This window comes from Diorhabda sublineata, chromosome X (assembly GCF_026230105.1).
Source record: "Diorhabda sublineata isolate icDioSubl1.1 chromosome X, icDioSubl1.1, whole genome shotgun sequence".
Taxonomy (NCBI): domain Eukaryota; kingdom Metazoa; phylum Arthropoda; class Insecta; order Coleoptera; family Chrysomelidae; genus Diorhabda; species Diorhabda sublineata.
The window spans coordinates 26079364-26107077 of NC_079485.1; the positions used below are offsets into that span (position 1 = coordinate 26079364).

The 27714-nt window shown below is 34.3% G+C and overlaps 1 protein-coding gene across 2 annotated transcripts in view; it reads right to left on the reverse strand.

The window, feature by feature from the left end:
* LOC130451234 (hrp65 protein-like) overlaps nucleotides 1-27714 on the reverse strand; it is a 61667-nt gene that overhangs the window by 19806 nt on the left and 14147 nt on the right. Inside the window, exon 5 of one of the 2 annotated variants that reach the window (XM_056790120.1) lies at nucleotides 19244-19746. The exons of the other annotated variant lie outside the window; for it this stretch is intronic. Coding sequence (XP_056646098.1) covers nucleotides 19579-19746 — 168 coding nt within the window. The 3' untranslated portion in view covers nucleotides 19244-19578. Of the gene's footprint in view, nucleotides 1-19243; nucleotides 19747-27714 lie in introns of those variants that run through there. 2 annotated transcript variants of the gene reach the window in all.

Sequence of the window (27714 nt, forward strand, 5' to 3'; positions counted from 1 at the left end):
TTATTATTATTGAAAAGATCGTTACCTGTAAAAGCGGCAAGCGGCGGATCTTTGCCGCTTCTAATGTTGCCGCAGAAGATCTGGAGCACAGCAAAAAATTAACCCTAAGTGTATAATAGATACTATCAATGGCGTGCTAAAATTAACTGTTGCGGAACGGGCATGACGAATGAAGGATTATATACAATAGCACTGGACGTCAAAAAAAATTTTTTTGTACTAACACAAAAATGACTAGCATATTGTGATGAAATGGATCTATACAAATATGAAAAAAATAATTATGGCATGTAAGGTTTTTACGTTACATTTATAATTAATTAATTAAAATAATTTCACCTTTTTTAAATCGTATATATTGACAATATTTATAGTATACATCTAATAAACATGCCTCACATCTATTAAAAACAAAAACTTTTGAAAAATCATTTTAAATATCAATTAGCATCCCTTTTCATTTTATGAGTGGCTGAGCTTTCTCTTTTTAAAAACCAACAGTAATCACCGATCATGGCCGAATCCCATCGTCCTTCATACCAAATTTCCATTGTTCTAATATCTTGGTGGAACCTTTCACCCTCCTCATCTCTGACAGCTCCCAAATTTTCGGGAAAAAATGTCAGATGGAAATGGAGGAAATTAATTTTCAATGGATTTGTAGGCGTCTAGATTATCAACTAATTGTTGGTAGTTTGGATCCATATTGTTGCCCAAAAATTCCCTCACTACACTAGCAAATGCCTTCCAGGCTCCAAGTTCCTGTCAGGTGAGCTTTTTTGCAAAATTGTCATCGTCCAGCAATTTTCTTATTTGTGGCCCAATAAAAATACCTTCCTTTAATTTGGCATCACTCAACTGGAGAAAGACTTCTCTAAAATATTTGAATCCACCACCCTCTTTACCCATAGCCTCTACAAGTTTTTCATCAATCCAAGTTTAATGTGTAGGAGGGGCAGAAGGACATTTTTGGGATCTACAAGAGGTATAAACTTGACATTTTGAAGTACCGGTTGAAATTCACTTCTTGCTTGCTAATTATTTTTACATAGTTTTGATCTACTGCCCGACTGTTCCATAATCAAAGAAAACAGCAACGTTTCGTAAACCCTCCCTGAAGTCCCATTAAAATTCCAATCACCTTCAGGTCCTTACATATCTGCCGCTTATACTTGTTTTAGTTAATTTTATCTAGAAGCAAGTGAATAAAGTTTCTTTCATCTTCACAGAATGAGCAACTGATATAGACGGTTTGAAATTGCCATTGTGTAATAACACTGTTTTGAAACTGTATTTAGAAGAGTCAATAGGCGCCACTCACTGGGATTATGCTCAATATCAAGTTCCTTCATTAGTCTATGAATATCTGTACACGTACATAACGAATTTTCCTATTCCAATTACAGTATAATGGGAAATCAACTTTTAGAATATAAATATATCACACTATTCTCGATCGTTCAGATAATACTAGTAATAATATAATCTATCAATAGATTTGGTGACAGTTTAAAAATATTTATTCACCGATTTCTTGATTTGCATCAGAATAAACAAAATCAATTGCCTAGTGATGAAGGATTATCGAACCCGCGTTCCGCTTGTTTATATTCGTTGGCACTTGCCAATTTTTACCCTCCTCATCTTAATTTTTATGTACTCATAAGTGACAAGTCTCAAGTTTCAACTTGCTGCTTTGATCCATTTTATTATAGTAGACCACTCACTCATGTTATTTTGAAGAATGAGTTTCGCGCTGTTGAAAAATTTTTGACTAAAAATTCATTAACACCAGCACAGATCAAAAATAGATTGGAAACTGTGTCCACCATTTTCATCAATTAAAAATTGGTTCAAGTGGTTTCGCTCTGTGTATGAGAAACATTAGAAGATGACTTTCATGCAATAGTGGGCGACTAGAATTTTCAGCGCAGTGCAAAAGCAGCGTTGAGTAGAATGTCGTAAGCGATTTTAGAGCTTTGCCGCGAGTACCAAGAAAGAGTATTCCGATTAATTGTAAAGGCTGATGAAACTATGATCCGGCATCCAGAAGAGATTCCATAGAGTGGCATTGGAAAAATGATCGCTACAATATTTTGGGGCTGCAAGAGTATCCTTTTTTTTATTTTGGGAACGATCATGAACCACGCAGATCGCCCAGGAAGGGAAAGGATAAGTTCAAATAATACGCCGAGCCACGTGACTGAGGTAGGGAGAAGGAAGAGCACAGCTACGTATACGATAATCATTGATTTGACTTACAATAAATGCTAATTTTTCAGGAAGAATCATGAATACAAATAATGAACTGTTAGTAAATTAATTTATTTGAGAGTTGAATACATTTATTAATAGTTAGATAATATTCATTAATAGCTAACAAATATTTATTGAGAGTTAATAGATTTTATTTTATGGTTGATTTATCACTTATTACTAAATATGTATCAAGTTGACGATTCATAGAAAATATAAAATTTTCATTAATTTTTCTATCAATATTTGTATTAATTTTAAAATGTCGTTTACTTTTATTCTCCTTCTTTATCGTACGTTAGGACTTAGTCCTGTGTTGGCATCAATGGTTGCCTATCTACAGCTGGGATGATGAAGACCAGCCTTCATACCATCTTGTAGGTGGTCGGGATGTATTCGGTTTTTTTTCCTCTGCAATCTTTGTCAACCTGTCACCTGAGGGGTCTCTCCATTCCCTTCGCCGATTTCTCGCTCATCTCACTATATCCTGGATGTCCCATATCTCCCTTATTTCATCATTTCTCTTGTGGTTAAATTGGTTTGTCCCGCTATTGATCTCAGCGTTCGGATTACTTTAATATACTAACGAAATAAAAGTTATTTATTTGAAGTAGAATATTTTCTTAATAAATATGTAACAGACAACGTAAAATATTGTGAAGCATAACCACGTAGCATCGAGGAGGGGTCTCAAAAGAGCTATAATATAACCACGTGGTTTATGGCCGCCTTCTTCAAGGAATCGGCATATTCTGACTTACTAACGGTGCTGTGATAAAAAATATCGGAAAACGGCGCGGCAAAATCAGCTGAGTTGTGCGCTTCCATTATGACAATGCTCCAGTCCACACTGCTTCGCTTTCCAAGGCTATTGTATACTAATGTGGCCCCACAGTGATTTAACTCCCACCATATAGCCCTGATCTTGCCCCGTTCCACTAGTTTTTGTTAGCAAACCTGACGGCGATGTACTAACATTTTGATTGATTTTTATAGTGGCGTAGAATTAGAGCTTCTAAAAAGTGTGGGTATAAAGGGAGTAGATGTAATAATCAAATACTTTTCAAATACCTATTATTTTATTTATAACGACAAACTTTTATTACGCTGTAGGTGTCCAATTAATTTAACCTTTTAAACCATTTTGGGATCACTTGGATTTAACCGAAAATTACAAAATGGAATTTGAATTAGGTTAAAATTTCTGAATCCTGAAAGAGAGTGTTATTCATAGATAAAATGAGGACAGAGGAAGCTTGTTTTGAATGGTAGATAGAAGGGTTCCGAATGATAGAAAAAAAGGGTTTTGAATGACAGCCACTTGTTTGTGATAACATAACTGGTATTTGCAAAATAACTAAATATAACATTCTAAAACGTGTAGTTTGAAATTTATCCATTCCTTCCATCCAAATATTGATCAGGATTTCTCCAGTTCTATTTGTGTTTTCCAAGTTTTGATAATTTTGTTGGCAGCTTAGTCTCTAATTTCATATTGCTGAACACGTATTTTCCTTGGAAATGAGTTTACGCAATGTTATAGCTATAAACCCAACGTTTAACTCCAGTAACAATGAAAACCGGATCTATATGAATACATTGTTCAAGATCACCATCTCACTAAATCTCACTAGAGAAAAAATATTTTTTCCCATAATCACTTTAATTATAGTTTACACACATTGTTCAGCGATGCTCCAGCCTTTTCAAGCCTTGCAAATAATCGTTGCAGTCTTTCTTCTCAAAATAGGTGAATGTATGCAATAACGTTCTCGTCTGGAAGAAATAGCTTTCGTGCGTATGAAATGTTGAGGTTAGGAAGCAAGAAAAAGTCGCTGGGAGCTAGACTGGGTAAGTACGGTGTGTAATCAACCAATCAGAAGTGCAATTCGTGAACCATGGCGAAATGTTCATTAAATCTCGCTTTGGGTCTAAAGTGAGCAAATAATGCACCCAACGCATGCATAATTCTTTAGTATGTGACAAATGCGTCCATTTGGTATATCAGTTTCATGATATTTTCATTAAGAACTTCACATATTTTGGTTCAAAAGTTATTTAATTGCTGACGTACCATGACGTCACTTTTACTTTTCTCCCTAGGGTGGAAAAGTCCTTTTTTCTCTAAGAAGGAAAGGTACAACTTTGCTCCCTATGTATATTTTGGATAGAGGTAGGCAAAAAAAACATAAATTCAATGTTTACTATGAATCATATTTTACTATTTACCTCATACAACATAAATAGAAAAAATACGTTCCGAACGGGTGCGTGGGCTGTCTTCTTGGCGACAGAGAGCGTTCGGGAGGTATGCGATGCGCACGCGCATGAATTTTTCCGGTAGTCAGGAGATCCGTGATCTATTCATCTATACAATTTAGCTAACCACACAACCTCTAACAACGCCTTAAGTGACAATGTCAGTGGTTTAAAACACTAGCAGGTCTATAAACTTTAAGGTGTAACGTAAACCAGAAGCTTTTTAGATGAATTCATCAAACAACTGAAATCTCGTTTTTTTGAAAATAATGCATTTTGGAATTTTTTCAATACTTATTGTCAACAAGATGAATTGATATTATTTGAAGAAGAGATTGCAGTGAGGATACTGCATTAGATGAATTTTCTGTATGGTGAATGTACGTTAAACAACAGGACTGTAGAAGCTCTACCAGCAGTCCACAATTTACTCAAAATAATTGCCACACTGCCAGTTACGACTGCTATAAGTGAAAGGTGATTTTCGACGTTAAGAAGAATAAAATCTTACCTCAGAACCACAAGTAAGACACGTTTAAATTGTTAGCTTGTTACCACCAACTTATATACTGAATGGACATAAAATGGACTTTGTTTTGTAACAGGTGACAGTTGGTTTTAACTTTTAAAAATGTACCAATTATTATGTAATGAAAATAAACACTTATATTGAAACAAACAGTATTATTTTGAAACCATTATTACTTAGTGACACTGAGTGTAGGAAAAGCCCCATAATCTCTGGTAAGCCCCCTCCGCCCATTTCAAAATCTGGGCTACGCTACTGAGGCACGCCAGGATATTATGATTAAGTAGATATTAAAAATACCTTTGATAAAGATATTGATAGTAAGCTTATCGATAGCAATAGAATGTAAATATAAAAACAATAATTGAATGCTAATTTCATTACGTGGTTTTTGATTGTGGTTAATTATTTCTTTAAAATAAAAGATCGTATTTATGTGTTGGTTTGAAATATATCTCCGATAGGTATTGAAAGAAAGTGATAATTATTCAAAAACATATAAAGAGGAAAACTTCATCTCCCTGTAATTCTCTAGCTAGTAACTAAAAAAAAATTACAAAAATTTCTAAAGATTACATTAATAGAGAATCATATTTTGAAATATTTATATTAAGGGAGTTTATAATTATATTAATTAAAAAGAAATCGTAAATCGCTTGATGTAATTCAAACAACCCTTCCCAACAAAACTATGTCACTGATAACATAGTTTCCGTAGAATGGTGTAATAAGTCATTTCCAAAGATGAAGTTGCAAGTTTCCATGGGAAACTCCACGTAAATTTCCATCGTTACATCTTCACAAGGTTAACTGACGGTAATATTTTGAAAGTGGTCTACGATGAAAAATAGTTTAGGTCTACTTGGCTTATGCTTCGAATAGGTTCCCAGACCATGAATCATACCTTATTGAAGGTTTTGAACAAAACGATCGACTGTTTAGGACTTTCTTGTAATATTCGGATTAGAACTTGCAGCATTGGTTGATAAGTGGATATCGCCAACACGTTTACTTTGTCTTTTATGAACACATTGGAAAATAGGAGTTTTAAAACTTAAGGTAAAACTGGAGAGAAAGTTCAAACTATGGACTGAATTCTATTTTGAACCAAGAATAAGAAAAGCTGCTCTATTTTGCAGGTCAACTCACGATTTGCCAGTTGTCAACCTCTCGGAAATACAACCAAACTTTTCGGAAGGAAAAGAATCCCTTTGTATCTGTTTTAAATTTTGATAGTTTAAGAAAGGTTTTTAAAAAAAAATATCATGCTACATCTCTAACAATAAGGGCAGTGCTTTTGAACATGAGCTGCTATACTGGGTCTATTCCGAAAGTTGTAGGACTCTTTTTTTTAAATATTCAATCATGAAAATCGAATTTTTTGGAATAGCACCGTTCCGCAACTATAAACTGGAAAAAACGAGTTTTCCAGTTTTTCGCCTCCTCGAACGCCTGGACCGGAATACTGTGGAGGCTGGAAGTTTATGCTTCCCTTTAAGCGTTGATTTTATTCTCGGGAATAGAAAGAAGTCTGTAGCGGCCAAGAAGATCCTGGCAGATCGCTTTCATGTTGACCTTTTGCTCCTCTGACAACACTCGAGGCGGCATCAACTTCGCGCACACTTTCCTCATGGCTAAGTATTCTGTCACGATCTCAAAAAGTTTGGTTTGAGGAAAGATAAATTCATTGGAATTCATTATTCTGGATAGTTATCCTACCATTACTGTTCAATAAATTTTTCATTCGCGACACATTTTCGTTGGTTTTGCTGAACGAAGAGCGTCCAGAGCGGTTAACGTCTTTCACTCATTCTCTATCTTCTCGAAATAGTTTTTGTCACTCAAAAATACCCGACCTAGCCATGGCATCACCACCTTAGGCCCCCTCAATCATATCGTGAGTCTCTTTTATCGGGCATCATACAAAATTTGATCACTCCACTCCAGTTACAGCCCCATGAATCTCCGTGACGAGGCGTTTCAACAGAGGTTCGCAGTAAAAACGCAGCTGACTGCCGATTTTTTCCTGCATTCTCAATATCCCTTTACTCAAATCGTGAGCCTTCGAACCACCTGTCGTCCGTTCAGAAGAAAACTACTGGAAACATATCCTGTCGTTAAGCAGACAATGTTGTCAATTTCTTCTTTATTATCGCAGAGTTAATCAAATATGAAGTGTTTATCTTCATTGTTTTAGCAAAATCAAAAGCATTTACTCAAGGTAATATCTTAACCCTTAATTATAATTGTGGGTCCAATGGACCCAGGTTGAATTTTCGAAGTCCAGTATACGCCGCGGCGAACAACATACTCGTTCCCGCTTCTCAGTACCTTCATCCAATACGCCGGAGCGCACGCCGTGAGACGGACCCGTTTCGCTCTCCACTGCAAAGGTCCGTTCGACCCACGACTATAGATAGACTTCTGTATAGACTATTGGATATGAGTGCATTGAACACTCATTCAACATTCAACAGTCATGAAAGAAAACCTAAAATGACACGTATGATGTTCTTGAAAGGCATTGCTCAGTCTTTATGTGAACCTGATATGAAATTGCGATGCTACAATCAAATACTGCCCACACAACTGCGAATGAGCATTGCAGCAGATCTAAAAATTGAGTTGACAGAAGCGGGACCTTTTGGAGAGACCATAAATTAGATAGAAAGAAAAGAAAGCATGCTCATTCTGTTTTCCTGGGAAAAAGAGCTAACATTGTGCACTTATACACTAAGTGCACGCAGCCCATATGCATGACTTGCGTGTAATTCATGCAAGTAATTGAGTAGGTCTCAGATTTTCCAAAAAAAAGTTTGAATATTTTTTGTTTGTTTTATGAAAAAAGATACTTTATTTAGTAAATAGAAAAATGGACAAAATGTGGAACAAATTTTTTTTGTTTTTATTTAGATTTTTGTAAGCCAACTTATTCTGATGGTAAGAAAAAACGACTGATTTTGTGAGTGCCATTAAAGTAATAAATTAAAGTTCCTATTGTTGATTTTAATAAATATAGATTCCTTGTAAAACAAAATATTAGTTTTATTTAAAATAACCTTAAAAATATGTATCATTTGATTTTGTGGCCATTTTAAAATACATGGGTCCATTGGGCCTACGACTATAGAAACGTAAGAATTTTTCACCACTATAGTTAAGGGTTAAAATCGTGAACAAATCGAAAAAGCTAGTTTAGAATAGTCAGTTTCACATTATACTAAAGTTCAAAGTACCCTTAGACCGACTGAATTAGTCTGTAACTGGATATATATAGTTTTAACTGACGTTTAGGATTTACATTTCACTTTCACCACAAATAGTTTGATGGAATGTTTAATAGATAACTTGAATTGAACACAATTTTTTTCACTGAACAAAAGCTCATACAAGCAAAGATTGAAACGTATCAAGATGATGGCACACGCACCAATGATCGTCAATGTACAGGACTTACTTCAAAAAAACAGCGAAATGAAATTAAGATAGTACATATGATATAGGAGAATTTTTAACAGGGGTGCGCGTTTGCTCTAGAAACAACAACGAACCGATCATAGAGACCGCGGTCTGGAGCTGTTTAGGTAAAATAAAAAGGTTTGTTTACGTCGATATGTGACCTTTGGATGAAATCTACAATCACCTGTATCAAAACAGTAGTCATTTGAGCAAACCCGACTATATCCGTCCGAAATTACAATGCGCTGGCAAGGTTATGGCATCTATACTTGGAGACGCATAAATATTGATCATCAAGTATTTGAAAGTTTGAAAATGCAGAAGACACCGACATATCATGTCCCAAGTCGCTAAGATGGTCGAATTCAATGAATTGCTTCACCACATTGTCCATATATGGCCCTCAGAGACTACTGGTTGTTTTTTTAGACCTGAAAAAAAAATCTTCAAGGGCAGAAATTTGAATGAAATGAGAAAATCATCGCTGAAACATGCGAAGTTCAACGAAAAATCATTCTATAAAAAAACTAGTAGCTGTAGAGAAGTTTAAAATTTGTACTGCTGGATACCTAAAAAATAAACTTATTAAAACTTAATCAAGATGTCGTCTGTATATATCATCATACAAATGACATATTTAGGATATTTGGAATTTATGTCCTTCTGTTCACTGTCGTATCACATAAATTTTTATTGCGTTTACATTTCCCATCAAATATTCTCGTTTTATCACTAATATTGCAAGTCCAGTTGCATGATGTACAATTTGTCATTTCATGAAATGGACGAAAATCAAAATTCTACCACATGCTGATTGAATGCAATGAAAAGAAAACTTCTGCTGTATTTTTAACTACATCAAGTTGACAATGAATCATTAACATGTTTTCGAAATCGCCATTGTTAAATTGAAAGTTACTTCAGTATGCAACCGAGATAGACCATGAATCACCCATCAGTTAAATGATCTTATAGTCCAGTCACCAGTAACTAAGCGATTGCTTTAGAAATATGGTTCTAGGTAGTGTTCATAACCTTCCTCCAAATATACCCTGTGCCAAAGTTTGCTAAGGGCTCAGGAAAGCGCTTTTAGAGAATGAACATTTTTATAGCCAATATTACCACGGAAATTGATAGATCAAGTAATTTTAAGTAACTAAAAAATTATATGTTTTCCAACTTTTTTCACGAATAAATCAAGTTCAACTTAACAAGAGATCCATTTTTTAATAACCTCTGTAGACCCAATAATCACCGAATTATTGTCCGTTGAAGGATGGTTATTTTTCAAAAACACCTTTGAGCTTAAATAACTCAAAATGGATGGATTTTTTTGAAAGAACTCAAGATATCTAAACTTAAATTAAATAAAAAGCCTTTTAAAGTGATCACTCGAAAACGTCTGAAGTGCATTAAAATTGTCTATCAAAAAAAAAATATGCCAATTACACCTTCGTCATTACCGCAGTTAATCATACACCACGGACAATTAACTTTATCTAATGACTTTTCTCATTTAAAAAAAAATGAATTGGAAATTTCATTTTTATCAGTTTAAAAAAAATGGTTTTTTAACAAATAAAAAATATTTAAGGCAAAAAAAATGTTTGCAAAATTAATTATAGAGTTTTTCTTACTGAACATTGTAATTTTTCTATTTTTGTATCATCAAAATTGTAGAAGATATGGCAGGTCAATGTTGGCATTCACTTATTACTTCAAGCAATGTGAATCCCCTCGTTACAAAATAAGAGTTTTTAGTACAATATTGAAGCCATTGAAATTTTCTACTTAATATTTTATTATAAATGGTTTTGATTTGAAAATGAAGGAAATATTTTCAAAAAACTAACTGCATTATGTAGATATCGACAAAGTAAAGGAAAGACTACAAAAGGAATCGGTTAACAATGATGTTAATTTTTTTTAATTTATTTTTTGTTGAATTATATTCAGTGTAACTAAATTTTCGTATTTTCTCCTCATTATAGGAAAAAACAGCATTTTCATTTTTCTGCTTATAAACGGTGTTTTTAATAGATTAAATTTTTAAAAAACAAAAAATTTCAGACTACGAACAAATTTGCAATTCAAAACGGATTAACATTTGTATTATTGCTAATAGTAAAAAAATCTTCGGCATTTTTTAAATGAATTCATACTCTCAAGTTTTATGAGGATTAAAGCTCTAAAAAATGATAATCATACTTATGCATAGGGTAAATAAGCTTATATCCAAATTCCAATTGTTACAGAAAATTTAATGGTGTCACAGTTTTGTAACGCTGGTGACTGGACTATAAAAATTATGATGTTGCTGCTTAATGAATCTTTGGGGGTGAAGCATCTCGGCAGACAAGAATTTCGTTCAAATAACTTGAATATATACGAATACGACGCAATTTCAAGATATAATATTTTTTTAAGCATATTTTGAAATTTGCTGCTCTCAAGGGATGATTTAAAGGGGTTAAATCTGTCGTATTAATTATAAAATTGTTCGATGATTTTTTATAATGGGTACTTTTCACCCCTAAAAAATGAAAATCATACTTATGTATAGGGTAAATAGAGTTTTTTTCCAAATTGGAATCGGTATTGTTACAGAAAATTCCATGGTGTCACATTTTTTTAACGCAATTTCAATCATTTCAAGATATAATGAAGTTTTTTTTTTGAAATTTGCTGTACTCAAAGGGGTTGTATTTGTCGTATTAATCATATTCTTCTTCGAGGGTGTCAAAAGATCAACAAATAATACATTTCAAGTTTAGTTTAACGAAATCATGCTAAAATTATAACACTTTATAATTTTTCGTGATAAGAGGTAATTTTCGCCCCACTCACTTTTTGTTAATAATCATAATTAGCCACAAAACGATTTTTGCTCCATCATTTGTGGGGTATAAGTTTGCATCAAAGATACGTCTACTTGGCATAATGATGTAAAAATTCGCTTGGATTACGCTCGAAAATATACAAATATATGCTGAATTTTTTCTGTCAGCGAGGTTTTAATCGGTATGAAGCAATTTTGATAGCCGCTACGTAAAAAATGATATTCGTTAGTAATAAAATTATTTTTTCTCCAATATTTACCCAAAAAACTATAAGAGTTCTCTGTATATCGATATTAAAAATAAACTAACAATATCGTATATGTAATACTCCTATTTGGACAGTTGGTATAGGAAAAAACGTCCCTTCGTTACGGTGCCGACAATATTTATTTTCTCTCTCTTTCGAGACACTTTTTCTATACTGCGCATGCTTCATGCGCGCAAAAGATGCGCGGAACTAACTGAAGCGCTTGGAGGAGAGAGAGAACGATGCACTATTTGTTTCACTTAGTCGGAACACCTTTCACTTATAGCAACTATCTATATAGAAGTATTACACATATGAACAATATAATCACCTCATTTACTACTCTTGAACGATTTTATTTTTATTTCAGAAGAAAGCTGAGCTTATCTTTAATTGAAAAACAAATGTGGTGACGATATAATAAACAAAAAATTGAGTCAAAGACTTCCTTAGTACACCGGAACCATAAAGCAATTCGCTCCTTTTTACCTCCAGATATCAACAAAAAATTGTAGCTCGCGGAAACTTAGTCTAGTCAAAATAGGGAGTTATAAAGATTAGCTCCCCTAAGCTTGTTTTAATAAATTCTTGAGTTTGTTTATCCTTATGATGCTGAAATATGCATTAGAATCTGAGCCAAGCTCCCTCATTAATGTGAATATTAGAAAGAACTAGTATTTTCCGAGAAAACACCATATAGAAGCGGATAAACCATATTTAACCGGTCATATCACCCTTGTGAGAATATAGGAGTCAATCAGGATAAGTGAGTTTAGGTTTGGTTAGATTAGGTAAATGCAATTTCGATACGGACAAAATTTTTTCCTTCGTCGTCTTCATCTTCAAAGTAACCTAAGCTCGGTGGCCAAAATAACCATTTTCCGATTGAGAACCAGTCTAAAGCACTGGAATTCGTTTTGCTCGGTTCCGAATTTCTCTAGCATTACCCCCACCCCCAAAACAACTCATAATAAAGTTCAGTTCATCTAAATCAGATGTTTGTACTAATCCAAAGTCGCTTCCATATTTAACCGAATCTTTAATTGATATCCTTCTTATTAGGACAAGTTAATACCATAATCATTTGATTAACAATATAGCGTTCATCTCTATGATTTTCAATCGCATATACTAATTTTCATTATCTACATATTCTACATACCCAGCAAAAAAAAACAAACTATACTTAATAGAAATTTGTATTACTTCTACAATAAAAATATGTAAAAAATACCATACTTACTCAAATGATTTATACCGGATGGTTTGATCAGTTATGATTGTTAGAAAATAAACCAAAAGTTGAATTGTAAACCAGATTTAGTTAACGCCTAAAGTTATCATTTTCGTATATCCCAACTAATATACTGTATGAGAAAACTATAAAAATTTAATAAAGACACCCGATAGGCACTGAAAATTTTTTGAAGTATGTTCAAGAAATCACCAATGATTTTTAAATAATAAAAAATGGAAATATAAAAATTCAAAGGCATAAAAGATGGAATAAAATTAAAAACAAAATATTTAAAATTATGATACAAAAAGCATAATACATTAATGAGAAATTGATATACTCAAACTTTGAATTTTGATATGATAGCGATGTTCTACATCGACGAAAAAAATCGATGAGTACCACGTTCTTCAAAGGAAATATACTTCAATTTGTTGAACGCACCTAGTATATTCCGAAAGAGAGGTTGTACGTCGCTCTGAAGAGATGCAAAAACGTCGAAACCAGTCAACGTTTACAAGCCTCTTCTTGCAATTGAAGCTATTAGGGATGTTGTACATCGATGGAAAAATCGATGAGCACCACGTTCTTCAAAGGAAATATACTTCAATTTGTTGAACGCACCTAGTATATTCCGAAAGAGAGGTTGTACGTCGCTCTGAAGAGATGCAAAAACGTCGAAACCAGTCAACGTTTACAAGCCTCTTCTTGCAATTGAAGCTATTAGGGATGTTGTACATCGATGGAAAAATCGATGAGCACCACGTTCTTCAAAGGAAATATACTTCAATTTGTTGAACGCACCTAGTATATTCCGAAAGAGAGGTTGTACGTCGCTCTGAAGAGATGCAAAAACGTCGAAACCAGTCAACGTTTACAAGCCTCTTCTTGCAATTGAAGCTATTAGGGATGTTGTACATCGATGGAAAAATCGATGAGCACCACGTTCTTCAAAGGAAATATACTTCAATTTGTTGAACGCACCTAGTATATTCCGAAAGAGAGGTTGTACGTCGCTCTGAAGAGATGCAAAAACGTCGAAACCAGTCAACGTTTACAAGCCTCTTCTTGCAATTGAAGCTATTAGGGATGTTGTACATCGATGGAAAAATCGATGAACACCACGTTCTTCAAAGGAAATATACTTCAATTTGTTGAACGCACCTAGTATATTCCGAAAGAGAGGTTGTACGTCGCTCTGAAGAGATGCAAAAACGTCGAAACCAGTCAACGTTTACAAGCCTCTTCTTGCAATTGAAGCTATTAGGGATGTTGTACATCGATGGAAAAATCGATGAGCACCACGTTCTTCAAAGATGTAATTCAATATTAGTCGAGGCATTAGCTAGGAAATTAGTTTTCTTCTTCGAGGTACGTCAACCACATTTTCAAAATATCCAAATTCCAAATAATCTTAGAGGTGAATAGTAAAAATGTCATATATTGAGCACACCTCGTATATTCCGATAGAGCGATTGTTACGCGGCTCTGAAAAGGCGCAAAAACGTCGGAACTAATAAGCGGTTACAAGCCTCACCTTGCAATTGCGAGCCATTGGGGATGTTGTACATCGACGTAAATGTCGATGAGCATAACATTCTTTATATGAGATGTAATTCAATATTCGTCGAGGTAGCTGCTAGAAAAGCAGTTGTTTTATCTTTTGAAGAAGGGCAAATGACATTTTCGAATTACCCAAATTCTAAATAATCTCAAAGGTGATAAAAAGAAATTTCATATGTTGAACGAACCTCGTATATTCCGAAACAGAGGTTGTTACACCTCTCTGAAGAGACGCGAAAACGTTGGAACTAGTCAGCGGTTACAAGTCTCTTCTTGCAATTACGAGCCATTAAGAATGTCATACATCGATAAGCACCACGTTCCTTATAGGAGATGTAATTCAATATTCGTCGAGGTATTACCCAGGAATTTAATTATTTTCTCCTTCGGGGTACGACAACCCACATTTTCGATTTGCTCAAATTCGAAATAATCTTAGAGGTGAATAGTAGAAATTTCATATTTTCATATGTTGAACACATCTCGTATATTCCGAAAAAACGATTGTTATGCTGCACTGAAGAGACGGAAAAACGTCGAAACTAGTCAACGGTTACAAGCCTCTTCTTGCAATTGCGAGCCATAAGGGATGTTGTACTTTGACGAAAAGGTTGATGAACATAACGTTCTTCATATGAGATGTACTTCACTATTCGCCGAGGTAGTTGCCAGAAAAGTAATTGTTTTCCGCATTTTCGAATTAACCAAATTCGAAATAATCTTAGAAGTGATAAGTAGAAATGTCATATATTGGACGCACTTCAATCATCTTAAAGATACTTTCTATATTTTGGTTGAATAATAATTAAAAAACAAAAATCATTATATACGGCAACGAATATTGATTTACATCCCATTTGAAAAATGAAACGTCTATCAACATCTCCTTTGGCTAATAATGGAATTATGTGTAAGTAACCACGTAGCAAAAACTTTCTCTCTATATCCAATTGCGACCACCATTCGTGGTATGAGGAATAGTTTTTGGTAAATTCAAGTATTTCAAAGGTGTTTTCACAGTACCACTCCCCGTGAAAGAGTCTCCATCCAGGAGGACTTTACAGTGTCATCGTTAGTTTTTTTTAAATGAATTGGACAACAGACGATACCAGTCCACCTATCTGACGTTCCTTACCAACTTTCTTTTGGAAGTTAGAACCCGATGTATACGAAGCGACGTTGGATGTAGTCGGTAGGGGTGTCATATAAGTTTCGATCCAAAGGATCTATTTCGTAGCTGTGACATTGAAGATGGTCAGTGTTTATAATTGATCCTAATAAAAAAGTTGTGGGATAGTTCTAGCTGCTCTTCATTATATGTCATACGCCACCCAAGTGTAATACCGGAAGTTCCGTAGGGAGAATGTGGATAGAGATTTCGTCCTTTTCTTAGAGGAGATTGTTAGTTGCATTATCTGTTAAATTAAGTGTCTTCAGGTGTCCATTAAGGCAGCAATGCCTCGACAAGACTCTCATATATCTTACCTAATGATTTTAAATGGCGATATATGGTATCTTTGGAAGGTTCAATAAATAATTGGGGAGTGTTGGCACTTGGTTAGGTTTCTACTGCTTCCTTCAAGCGCCAAACCTCCACTATTAGAACGATTAAACCAACACTGTGCCTTTGTTTATCAACTGTGTCTGCTCCATACTATTTATTATAAAAACGGACTGCGGCGTCAATAAACAAAGAGAATGATTGAATGGAAGTGAGGCAATTGTACTCTTCATAGAATTCAAGACTAGTCATAACAAGTTACGATATGTTTTGAGGCATAGAAAATATATTACTTGAGATAAGTTTATATTTAAAGCTGGCATCAAATGTACTAATATAGAAATATAAATAAATATTTAAATTTATATGATTCACTTTTTATATGGAATTTATGTTATTGTGATAGGGTGAATTATTATCTATTGATATGAAATTTCAGCTAGCCCGACTACAAAAATAAATTCCACAGTACGATGAGCGAAAAATAAATATTTTGATGAAAGAAATAAGTAAAACGTGAAAAAAATCTGCCAAAAAAAGTAAAATTAACATACAACGGTGGAGAATGTAGATGCCTATTTGATAATATTTAGAAAATAATAGAAATCAGAAAATAATTATAAATGAATTAGAAATAGCAGATGAAACCGACTATACAATATGTCCCCGGATATGTCAAACGACTTTGAGAGATAAAAAATTCTAGATTCCAGTTTTTTAATTTTTTTAGGTTTAGCTCTGCTTGACAAAAGATTAATTTTTAGCATCATTTGTGCTTTGAAAATCCTATTTTTCTGTAAAGTGTCTTCTATGTGGCAATTAAGAAAAGACGTTGTTTAGAATCAACATCTAGGGCGTGATACACTGATTTTTAATACAAATTTTTACATATTTTAGGATTGTTGTTCATTTAATGTTTATTCACATCATTGAATTTGTTTTGATTTGACAATGTACATTTTAAAACGTAATTTATAGTATTTTCCGTGTGAATACTTCAAATTTGGATTTTATTTTATTTTTGTATTGGTTCCATAGTTATTTTCAAGCTGTTGTCTACAAATTGTGAATGACTTTTTTACAATAACACATTCTTCTTCTCTATATCAACTTTCGAAATCACTTGTCAACTATATTTCTCATTTTTTATTGTAAGTCGTGTGACTAACACACAGATGGCGCTGGCATTGTCAAATCTATATGACGTTTATGAAGTACCAACTTTCAAAAGACTATGACATTTCGAATAGTCAAACTGACAGAACAATTTCGTGTCTTAATTTATCATTGCTTCTTGATGAGGAAAAACTGTACAAGCTCAGCAATGGCTTCAAAAGTGTTCTGTCGAAAAGAACCATTTGTTATTGATTTGCTGAAACGTGGTCGTAGAGACACCGATGATGGTGAATGTTCTGGTCGTTCGATTGAGGTGCTTACTCCAGAAAACATCAAAGAAGTCCACAAATTGATTATATCTAATTGTAATGGATGCCAATTCTGATTTGTTAGAAGTAGCTCAACTTATACTGGTGAATTTTTATATTTATGTTAAGATACCATCTTAACAACCAAAATAAAACATTTTAGAAAATATTTCACTTTCTCACCTTCACCTGTTAGGACGTTATAAGCAGGTTAATTAGGTGTACACCCGATATATTTATTATATTCTTACAAATGTTATTTCATACGAAAATACTCGAGGTACAACTTTTAAATGTCTATTAAACGAATTGATACTTCTTCCGATTACGAAACCTTCATTACTTTTATACAATGTCATTTCTAAAAATGAACTAAGTTGAATATTTTCCTTTAAAGTTTGAATATGAAATTGAATATATTTTTTCAAAAAATGGGTAAGTTTATTAAATTTTTTTATACGAGGGCCGTTTTTTTTTCAACCTCCGATAGGCTATAAATAAAAGACGAGTTCATATAAAACAATAATTTTATTACCAAAAGATTGGTACACTTAGAGCGCTTGTGGACGTCCGTTTTTTTTGACCGGACAACGGACCGTCAATAAACGGCTATCCTTGTATACATATATTTTTTTACCGGATGGATGTTACCTGAGACTGCCATCTTACATGCGCTAGTTAATAGTTTTGAACTGGTAGTCAAATGTGTCGAATGAACAATAAGAAAAAAAACTCGTATTGGCCTACTATTTGTACAAGAACAAAACGAAATAAAAAAAATGTAAAAGGTCATTGTGGGTGTATCCTCTATTATTAGAAAGGGAAGAATGCATTTCATATTCTTTTTAGACAGTTGGAAGAAGAAAGAGACCTTTCAACTTTTATTAACAGCCATATATAATAAAATATCACAAAACCGGCAATACGTCCAGCAGTGTCACCGATACACTGGCATTAATGACCGCACTTTCTTACCCCGGAACGGTGTCCGTCGCGTCGAGGGAAAGTGAAGGTGCATCCGGCGTATATTGTTCGCAGGACCGATGACCGGGGCATGTACACACATCCATTATAAATTATACACCACCGCGAATCCGGCAAAAAACACGATCCGTACAAGCTCTAACCGTTCAGTCACAATAGAGTACAAAACAGACCTAGAAATTCCGTAGACAAAACAGTAATGGTGCATCTGCGGTTTTCTTTAATCGTCCTGTCAACTCGTTGAACCAGGTCATCTGAAACGACAGAATTGCGTCCTTGGCCCCCTTTCATCATGCACATCATTATGGCCATCTTTAAACTTTCGACATCAATCACACATGAAGTTTTCCCTATACACACGACTCATTCTCCGATGGATTTCTGCAGAAATACGGCCTTAAGCCTCTAGAAAACGAATCACACTTCGCAATTCACACTCGGCGGGAGCATCAATAATAGCGGACATGTTTACGTGGCTGTAGCACAACTCCGATTGATGCATGAATGTCAACAATGGCGGAGTGTATAGTGCGAGAGCTTCGCAGTCGCCTACAGTGCATGCCCGCTTCCTTCTGCCTGCGTAGCGTCTGCACGGAGTGATCGGAGGTTGAAAAAATACGGCCCTCGTATATCTAGTTTTAAATCTCTGAATGAAAACGTGTAGTAATTAAACTACAAATCTCCTCGCTGTTTTGAGGACATTTTGTGAATCAAGTGAATCACTCTCCTGAATCACGTCTCGTGTGACCGCACCATTAGTCTTTAACCAAGCGGGGCTGGACTCTCGAGAATTTTCAACCTTTCACAAGATTCGGTTCACCTATCCGGAGACATAGTGTAGAAACTTGACAAAATGAATGAATTGGCGGTAGATGAAATGAAATTATTGACTACCGAATATACCGTCCGTAGTAGGTTACAGGATAATTATTACACTAAAGATATTTTTAAAATTAAATTTGTATTTTACCTGTACTTGTAAAAAGAAATTGTCACAATTTATTAAATACATACAATATGTAAACTAATTACTCAACATCCACACAAATGATAACATTGATTAATGAAAAAACTTAAATTCCTATCTTAATTAATTAATTCAACATGATTTGAAACCGTTTTATCGCATATATGAAATTTTCAAACCTGATGATAATGCTGTAATAAATTTCAAAAATTTGAAAGTACGTAGAATGAGTTTATTCATCAAATGAAATATCACATTGTAACCAATGTTAGATATTTAGCTGGAGGACAATTTAGCAGATTAATTAACTTCTTAGAATCGGCGCCTTTTATTAGGAAAATCGTCACCACGTCGACTATCGTTGACCCAATGTCCGCTGCCTCTGTTATTATTTACACCTCCTTGATTCGTGCGTGAACTGTCACGTTCATAGCGATTGCCACCGTGGCGCTCATACGAGCTCATGAACGTTTTTGGATCCTGGTAATGTAATAATAGAATAGTTACCGTTAATTAAAAATAACATAATACAATGTAAATTACAGATATAGTATAATATTCCATGTTATATTTTAAACATTATACGAGCTTTTTCACACTATGAAAATATCGCACTACAAGTCATGCCAAAGCGATTTGACTAATAAAATTTTTTTAAAAAAAATTCATCAGAAATATCATAAGGATCGGTAGGTTTGTCCATGAACAAGACAATATAGAATTCACCTTTAAAATAACTCATATTTATATCCAATCGACTGGCTTTCAATTTTACACTAATGAACCAACGTACTCAGGTCATACCGCGCCATACCAGGATGGTCCCAGGAGTATCTGGCCTCACCTAGAGATGGCGGTAGTTATTTGAAAAAACCACTGTATTAGAAAGTACAGCGTATCTATACAGCGTATGTTTCAGGTTTGAATACGCAAAGTTATTTAGTATTTGTTTGGCAGCCATCAATAGTGAATGTTTTCAGTGAATTTGTAAACATGAAAAAAATTTGTCATCGTTATGTGATACAATACTTTTATTTGAAAGGACTCAGCCCAACCAATATAAAAGCTGAACTAGATTCTACTCTGAGTGAGATTGCTCCTTTGTTATCAACAGTAAAATATTGTGTTTAAACGAGGCGGTACGACCAGCATCACAGTGGTCGACCAAATGAGCTGACGACTCCAGAAATGTTGAAAAAAATCCACAAAGCGGTACTGGATGATCGTCGACTGAAAATGCGCGAAGTTAGCAGACATTGTAGTCATTTCAAGTACAGTACATCGCATATTAACTGAGAATTTGGTCATGAGAAAGCTGAGCGCAAGATGGGCAATGCGTTTGCTCACAATGGAACAAAAACAGCGTCGTGAAGATGTTTCAATCGAGTGTTTGGCAATACACACAAAAATAAAGTAAAAGTAAAATTTTTGCGCAGTTTTATAACCCTGGATGAAACGTCTGTCCATCACTTCACACCCGGTACAAAAAAAATCAAAACAATGGACTGAAATGGGAGAACCGGCTCCAAAGAAGGCAAAGGTATTTTTCATCAAGGCAATGCACCAGCTCAAACATCCGTTATTGCAATAAGCAAAATTTATGAATTAAAGTTTGAATTGCTACCTCATGCCCCTATTAGTCTGATTTAGCTCCATCGGATTATTTCCTATACCCAGACTTGAAATAATGGCTCCGTGGTGAAAGATTTTCCAACAATGAAGAGCTCCTGTCGACAATTAATGGTTATTTAGAGGAGCTTGACAATTCTTATATTGAAAAGAGTATTGAACTTATTTATCATTGTTGGGAGCTAAAAGGAGATTACGTTGAAAAATAAATATTTTTTTTTTCAAAATTTCTGTTTTTTTTGGACAGGTATTCCTGGGAATATCCTTGTATATACGGGGAGCACGACGGTGCCGAAAAGTCTTAAAACTCAAAAGTAAAAAAAGATGAAGCAATGGACAAAATAAAATATATAATAAAAAAAGGAATTGCTAGTTATTACATTATTATTTTGTCCTGTAGATGATACGTCTGGTGAAGGCTTCATAAAATTTCTTTTGTTGACGTTTTACCAAGAAAGACTTACGATAGGACAAATATGCGTGGCAGGCATAATAGTATACACAAACTTTGGATTTGAATCTACGAGATTCTTTGTTCCTTGTTACAATCATAGCCAAACCCAAAAACTGTTCTGATATCTAATTTATCTAATGTAACAAATTCAATTTTTGAAACATTAACCGGATACTCGATGGTGTAATAAACTAGATGCAGTTACTCCTTTAAGGTATCAACTCGGGAAGGTTTATGATGCTTTGCTGGCCCAAAAACTTCAAAATTTTCAGTTCATTTACATTCTCATATTGAGGTATAATATTTTGAGTAAAGCTAACTTTGTTAATAAAATTATTCAAAACCTGAACCTTTATGTTGCTCAGTGTTATTAGCTAAAGAAGAACATCCAGTTTACACATAAAACCTAAATTCAAAAAACAAAAGGGTTCTAAAGCTTTTTTATTACGAATGTGACGATAAATCAATCCACGACGAAACTTAAAAGTTAATTGCTGTTTTAATGCTCTATATGTAATCATAACATCAGTTGATAAAAGATTCCAATTACATTCTTCTTTCTCTAATAAATAACATTTAATAGGGAGTTCTAGAAGATAGATATGTCAGATACGGAAAGCTTTGACAAGGTATCTAGTTGAAATTGAAAATCAAATTCTTTCTCCCGGTTTTCACATTTTCCCGGTTGAAATTACGCGATTTTACTACACTTTTACGCTCTTTCTTAACGACTATAGGCTTTATGCTCCGATACGCACTATCTATGAGGCTACATGAGTAAACGTGAGCACGAGAATGTGGACGGTGCGCTTGTCTTATCTCGACCCGCTACGTGTCGATTTTTCGGGCGCGAGTCAAAAGACTTGTAGCTTTAATATAGAATTCATTAAGAGTGTAGATTGCTAGCACTCCTGTCACCTCCGCTCGCCGAAGCTTTGACGAGAGCTTCTAGAAGACGCGTTACGAGAGCGTGGATCAAGCATTAAATTAAACCCTATAAAAGGTGTTAAGTTGACTGTAATGTCAGATAACGTCCTCCAATGCAAAAGAATTTGGTATTTACACAGTATTTGTTCAATTTTGGATGGTGAGAAGCTGAGTAGTAAACTAGCAATAAAATTATCCTTTTATATCGTATCTCATCATTCAAGTAGTGTTTTTTACAGAACGAACAGAAATAATTGTTTTAGGTAATAACAAATTGAATTGGTATTGTGCTTTCCCAGTTACATTACCAGAATGCACAGGTCACGCAGAAAATAATTCCATTCAAAATAGAATTTTGAAGATTTTAACGAGGCGTTGACATCCCGTCGACTCGATTCGAATCGACCTCTGTTACTACCGGGCTTAAAATTAAAAATTGTTTTTTAAAGAAATGTTGAATTCATTCCTTATCCACATGAACTAAATAAATGATTTCTATTGAAATTATAACAACTTTCAATTATCGAAATCTTTATCCTCTTGCTCCTACTGAAATTGTCAATGCCAACATTTGTTATATGACAGATGAATAATTCACTAATTGTAAGATCCTAGAATAGAACACATCTATTTTCAAACAAGAAAAATTTCCTTTCAGATAACATATTGTTTTCAGTTTTTCAGGTACAGATGGGGTCTAATTATACGCTGGTCAAAAGTAAACACTACAATATCCATAGTCTAACATGGTGGCGCTAATTACATGTTTTCAGTGTGTTTTGGTAATTGCGAGCCAGGAAATCCGTATAACTAAACATGTTAAAATTCTTCAGACATCTTGAGTAGATCTGAATGAATTCTGAATTAATTTTGTAGCAGGATAATGATCTAAATATTTGTGGATTTCACGGTGAAGGTTAAACGAATGTAAAGGTGCGAAAAGAGCGAGTGGTTCGCGGTCGATGTCGACAGCACATAACAAAGGGATAACCTGCGATATTCGGTCTTAATTAATCTGCTATAGGCCTCTATATTGACTATTCACCTTTTATCAGATCGATGTAAACCTGGATGGTACCACTTCAAACATCAACCGCGGACATTCTTGTTTTGTTTTCTTCCATTCACTCAAATGTGTCTGATTTACATGGATGTTGACATTGTAGTTAACCAGGCCGAACATAACATTTAGGTCATGGTGGAGGTACATCGCTGTGCCATCCAGGAAGTCTCCAACGATGCTGCTTCGCTGTGATTGGTTCATTCTGGGGTCATCTTTATGTACGGATGAAATCGATCGGGATCGTTTTTTAGTTCATTGAAACGGTGGTGGTATTCTCCTAGAACGCACAACACACATCTCTCTCCAATGGGTGACCTCCTCGCTATGTTCAATTGACATCGACTTCGACTTGTGGCATCCACCGCGACTTGTGACATCCACCGCGACTTGAGGCATCCACCACGACCTACACCTTTACCGAGACCCCCTTGTTCTGTTCGTACCCTAAGAAAGTTGAATTGTGTACTCTATTTTCCCTTTACACACCAAAATGAACCCAGTTTTACCAGGATATTCGCTAATTTTCTTAGTTTATACAAATATGTGCATAAAGGTGAAATTTGGTGTTTTCTAAAAATAGAAGCCGATTTTTTGTAAAATTTTGATAATTTCTGGAACTAACAGAATACTTCGCTACAGTCCACAATGAAATATTAATAAAAATAATATGAATAATTTTTTTAACTATCCACTAAACATCCATTTCTTCATACCTACAGCTATTCTAAGTTTATCTTTCTTATCTACCCTATATAAAGGTTCACGTATGTATGCCATGTTAAATAGTTATTCAACAAGATTTTTTACTTGGTTTTTATTCATTATTTTGAAATAATAAAATTAAAAAAATTGTTGATGTATAAAATTCCGAAGGTCTCCATTCAAAAACAGAAAACGAATACAAATATAATGTTAGTTTTTAGTCACCCTACTATGGCAATGTTTATTATTTTCATAAAATCCATTAAAAAAAAATTCCAATGTGCATGCATTTCAGGAATAAAAAAAATATTGCGGGAAGGAGTCTTCTAATCTTAAGATTCTCCAGTATAAGGCAAGGAAAAGGTGTCAAAGTGAAAAAAACATTCCTAAAGTTAATTTGCCGTTGTATGAACTGCTGTTTTATATAGACCAAGGTAATTTAGTTCTATTTATGGGAACAACACCAGATTATGGCTGAATAATTTGACAGACTTTCTGCTCTACGGCTCTAACGTATATCACAGAGTTAACTTGAAAAATGAGACAACTAGGTATGGGAGCTTGTTCGAATGGGGCCGAACTTCTGGTGGAGACAGCCAAGAACCACTATTCCACAAAGAATAGGATGACCTACCTAACCAATTCTGTTTGGTTTATTTCATATAATTATCTCTTCATAAGATAAAAAAACAAATTTGAGTAGCTTCTTAAATTTGAAAAAAATTATGAGCAGAACATGAGGACCGGTCCCAAAAAATTAAAACGGAGCAATATACAATATATCAACGAGGAAGTTACACTGAATGACTGAAAAAAGAAACGCTTCGAATTTACGAATTTCTTCGGTCTACTCTCATCATAAGTTACTTGTTTGTGAATCTCAAGAAAACGATTGATCTTCAAATAAAACCAAGTAAGCTATATACAGTTTTTGTCGAAGAAGAAAAAGACGAGATAGTTTTGGTTGTTTAGTTCGACAGATATCTAAGATCATACCATAGTTGGAAGATTTAATACCAAACATAAGGCATATATTTCCTTAAGGGTTCCTCTGTGTTACAGGTTTTCTACGAACATGGTGAATCCGTTCATCAACCAAATGGCCAACAAAAGGGAATAGTCGCAGTTTCAACCAATTGGTCAAAAAGCTGCTTGGTTCGTTAAGCCATTTTTTTTTAAATTAGATTCCACGGGCGATGGTAGACACTAGTGCCCTACGAATGGAAGAAGCCTCATACAAATCACCACAATTCCTGCTCTACAAAGAAAAATATTTCCTATTCCTAAAATATACCATATCCCACACGATTTGTGCCTATTTCACTCTTAAAACACAACCCAACGAGTCTCTCTCTCTCTAAGGGCTACTGTTGTTCATTGTTTGAGAAATTGGACAGTGTAGGGCTATCAATGTTAAGTTTGAAGATATAGCCCACCCAGAAGACCAAAAAGGCATTTGCATAACGGTTAAGGTTCTCAACATTCAGATCAACAAAGCCAGTGGGATTTTTTATGGTAAAATTGACTGAAATGACACACATAACCATAACCATAAAATGGTTTCCGTTTTTTCTTGTCTAAATTTTATGTATGCTCGTAGACGAGACAAAAAGGGTTTTGACAATATGTTTTCAATCACGAGTTTGTCCTTAGGAGAGAGACAGTGCTATGGTTTTTTTGTCGATAATGTCGTAAATGCCCGTTCCCACGTGGCACTGCATACGTAATATATAAAGGTGTAAGCAGTAAAGAACTGAGCATTCTGTCACGAATGCTCTGATGTCTTGATATGTTGAAAATGGTTAGCTGTAAATTGAGTTAATTATTTTGAAATTATGTTTTTGTAGTGTATTTATTATATTTCAAAATAATAAAAAATATCTGGCACATTTTATTATTTATATTCATCACATCGGAATAACTTGTCAGCGCGAAATCTATTTGTATGAAAAAGCTCTATAATGAAGTTCCATTATTTTATTTTCACTTATGCAGGATTTTGTACTTATATTATGAACCGCTTGGAAGCGGCATAGACATTTATCAAAAATACAATTTTGTTTTATACAGTTTTGCACTTATCTTCCCCATTATCTTAGAAAGCTACTAAAACAATGTAAAATGAATCACTGAAGACATATTCAACTAATGTTGAGAAAATTCAATAACTGATGAGAAAATGTACCCACAGTCAGTATCTAAACACGCCATTAAGTATTAGTGATATGTTAATAATGATTTATGTAGATGTTTTAACATTTTACTACTCCCTCATTGATAAATTGATATCAAATAATACAAACATTGAAACATTTGTAATGTGTTAATTCAATTATATAATTAAGGAGAAATCCATTAATTACGTGGGGGAATCAGGGGGCAGAGAGGATTAAACATAATCTGTCTGTTCCTCACTTGGAGAAGGGAAGGTTTTGGTAAATACTGATAAATTTTTTTCGAACAAAAAACGGTGTAAAATGTGTAAAATGTTTCTTTACAAACTCTGACATAATTCTATACGCGAACAGTTTAACGGAATTGTGAATTTTTTAATAAAAAAGTTACTTTACTTAAAAAAAAAACATTTTGTTAATATCCTCCAAGTTTCTTATGTCAAAATTTCACATTAATTTGACCAATAGAATATCGATTATTAATTAAAAATTTTTTACGAGATTCTCTGCTTTTAAAATATGAACAAGGAAGATGCTGAATGTTTTGGTATCGTCATTTACTGTAACTACCCCAGAAATGGTCAATACATAAAAAAAAGTACGCGAGAAAGTTAATGAATTGAACATTCCAAATAAACAGGTGTAATTTCACATATGAAGAAGCTCTCTGTAAAGCAGGTACCACGATTGCTTAATGCTGATAAAAAGCTCGCTAGCTTTAAATGGAATGGAACAATATCCCAAAGGATAACATGAACAGGAGAGGATACAACTATACACTATTTTACATGATGTGAGGTTAATATTTCGTCCTTATTTCCCCGACTATTAGCTAACTTCTCTCCATCAGCCATCAAGTATCCTCTCCTGAACACAGACCTTTTTCAATGTTTTTCCTATTATTATGTGGTTTGCATCCAGTGTCAGCCTGCTACTCTCTTAATATCATCAAGGTAGCGTTTTTGGGTTCTTCCTACTTTTACTGTTGCTTTGTCTTGTCTTCCACCATGACCTACCCTTTTCGACTGTTCTGTGGCTGCTGTACGTCGTTACGGATACTATATACTATCTCCAAGCGAGCTTCCTAGGAAGTCTCTCTCTATTGCCACGGTGTTTTGGGACACTCGAAAAGTGTGACCTTTATTGATTACGATAACTGGTCAATATTATGCTGATTTGCTAACACGTTTCAATTATGATCTTAAGAAGAAACAAAATAATTTAGAATGCACCTGCCCTTTCGTCCGCTATTAGCGAAACTGCGTTACGATTTATTGCCTAATCCTCTAAATTCATTTGATCTGGTTGGTACCCTCCTATTTTTTCTGCTTCCAAATTGGTGATGTAGGGCAACTGATGAGCGAGACAAACGCGTATCTTGCGAAACTTGTTTGGATGGTTTGAACAAATTTGGAACTGGCTATACTAAATGTATAAGTAAGAAGGTGAAATATCATTTTTCACAATGAAGTAACTTTTTATTTGAAAAGTCATAATCC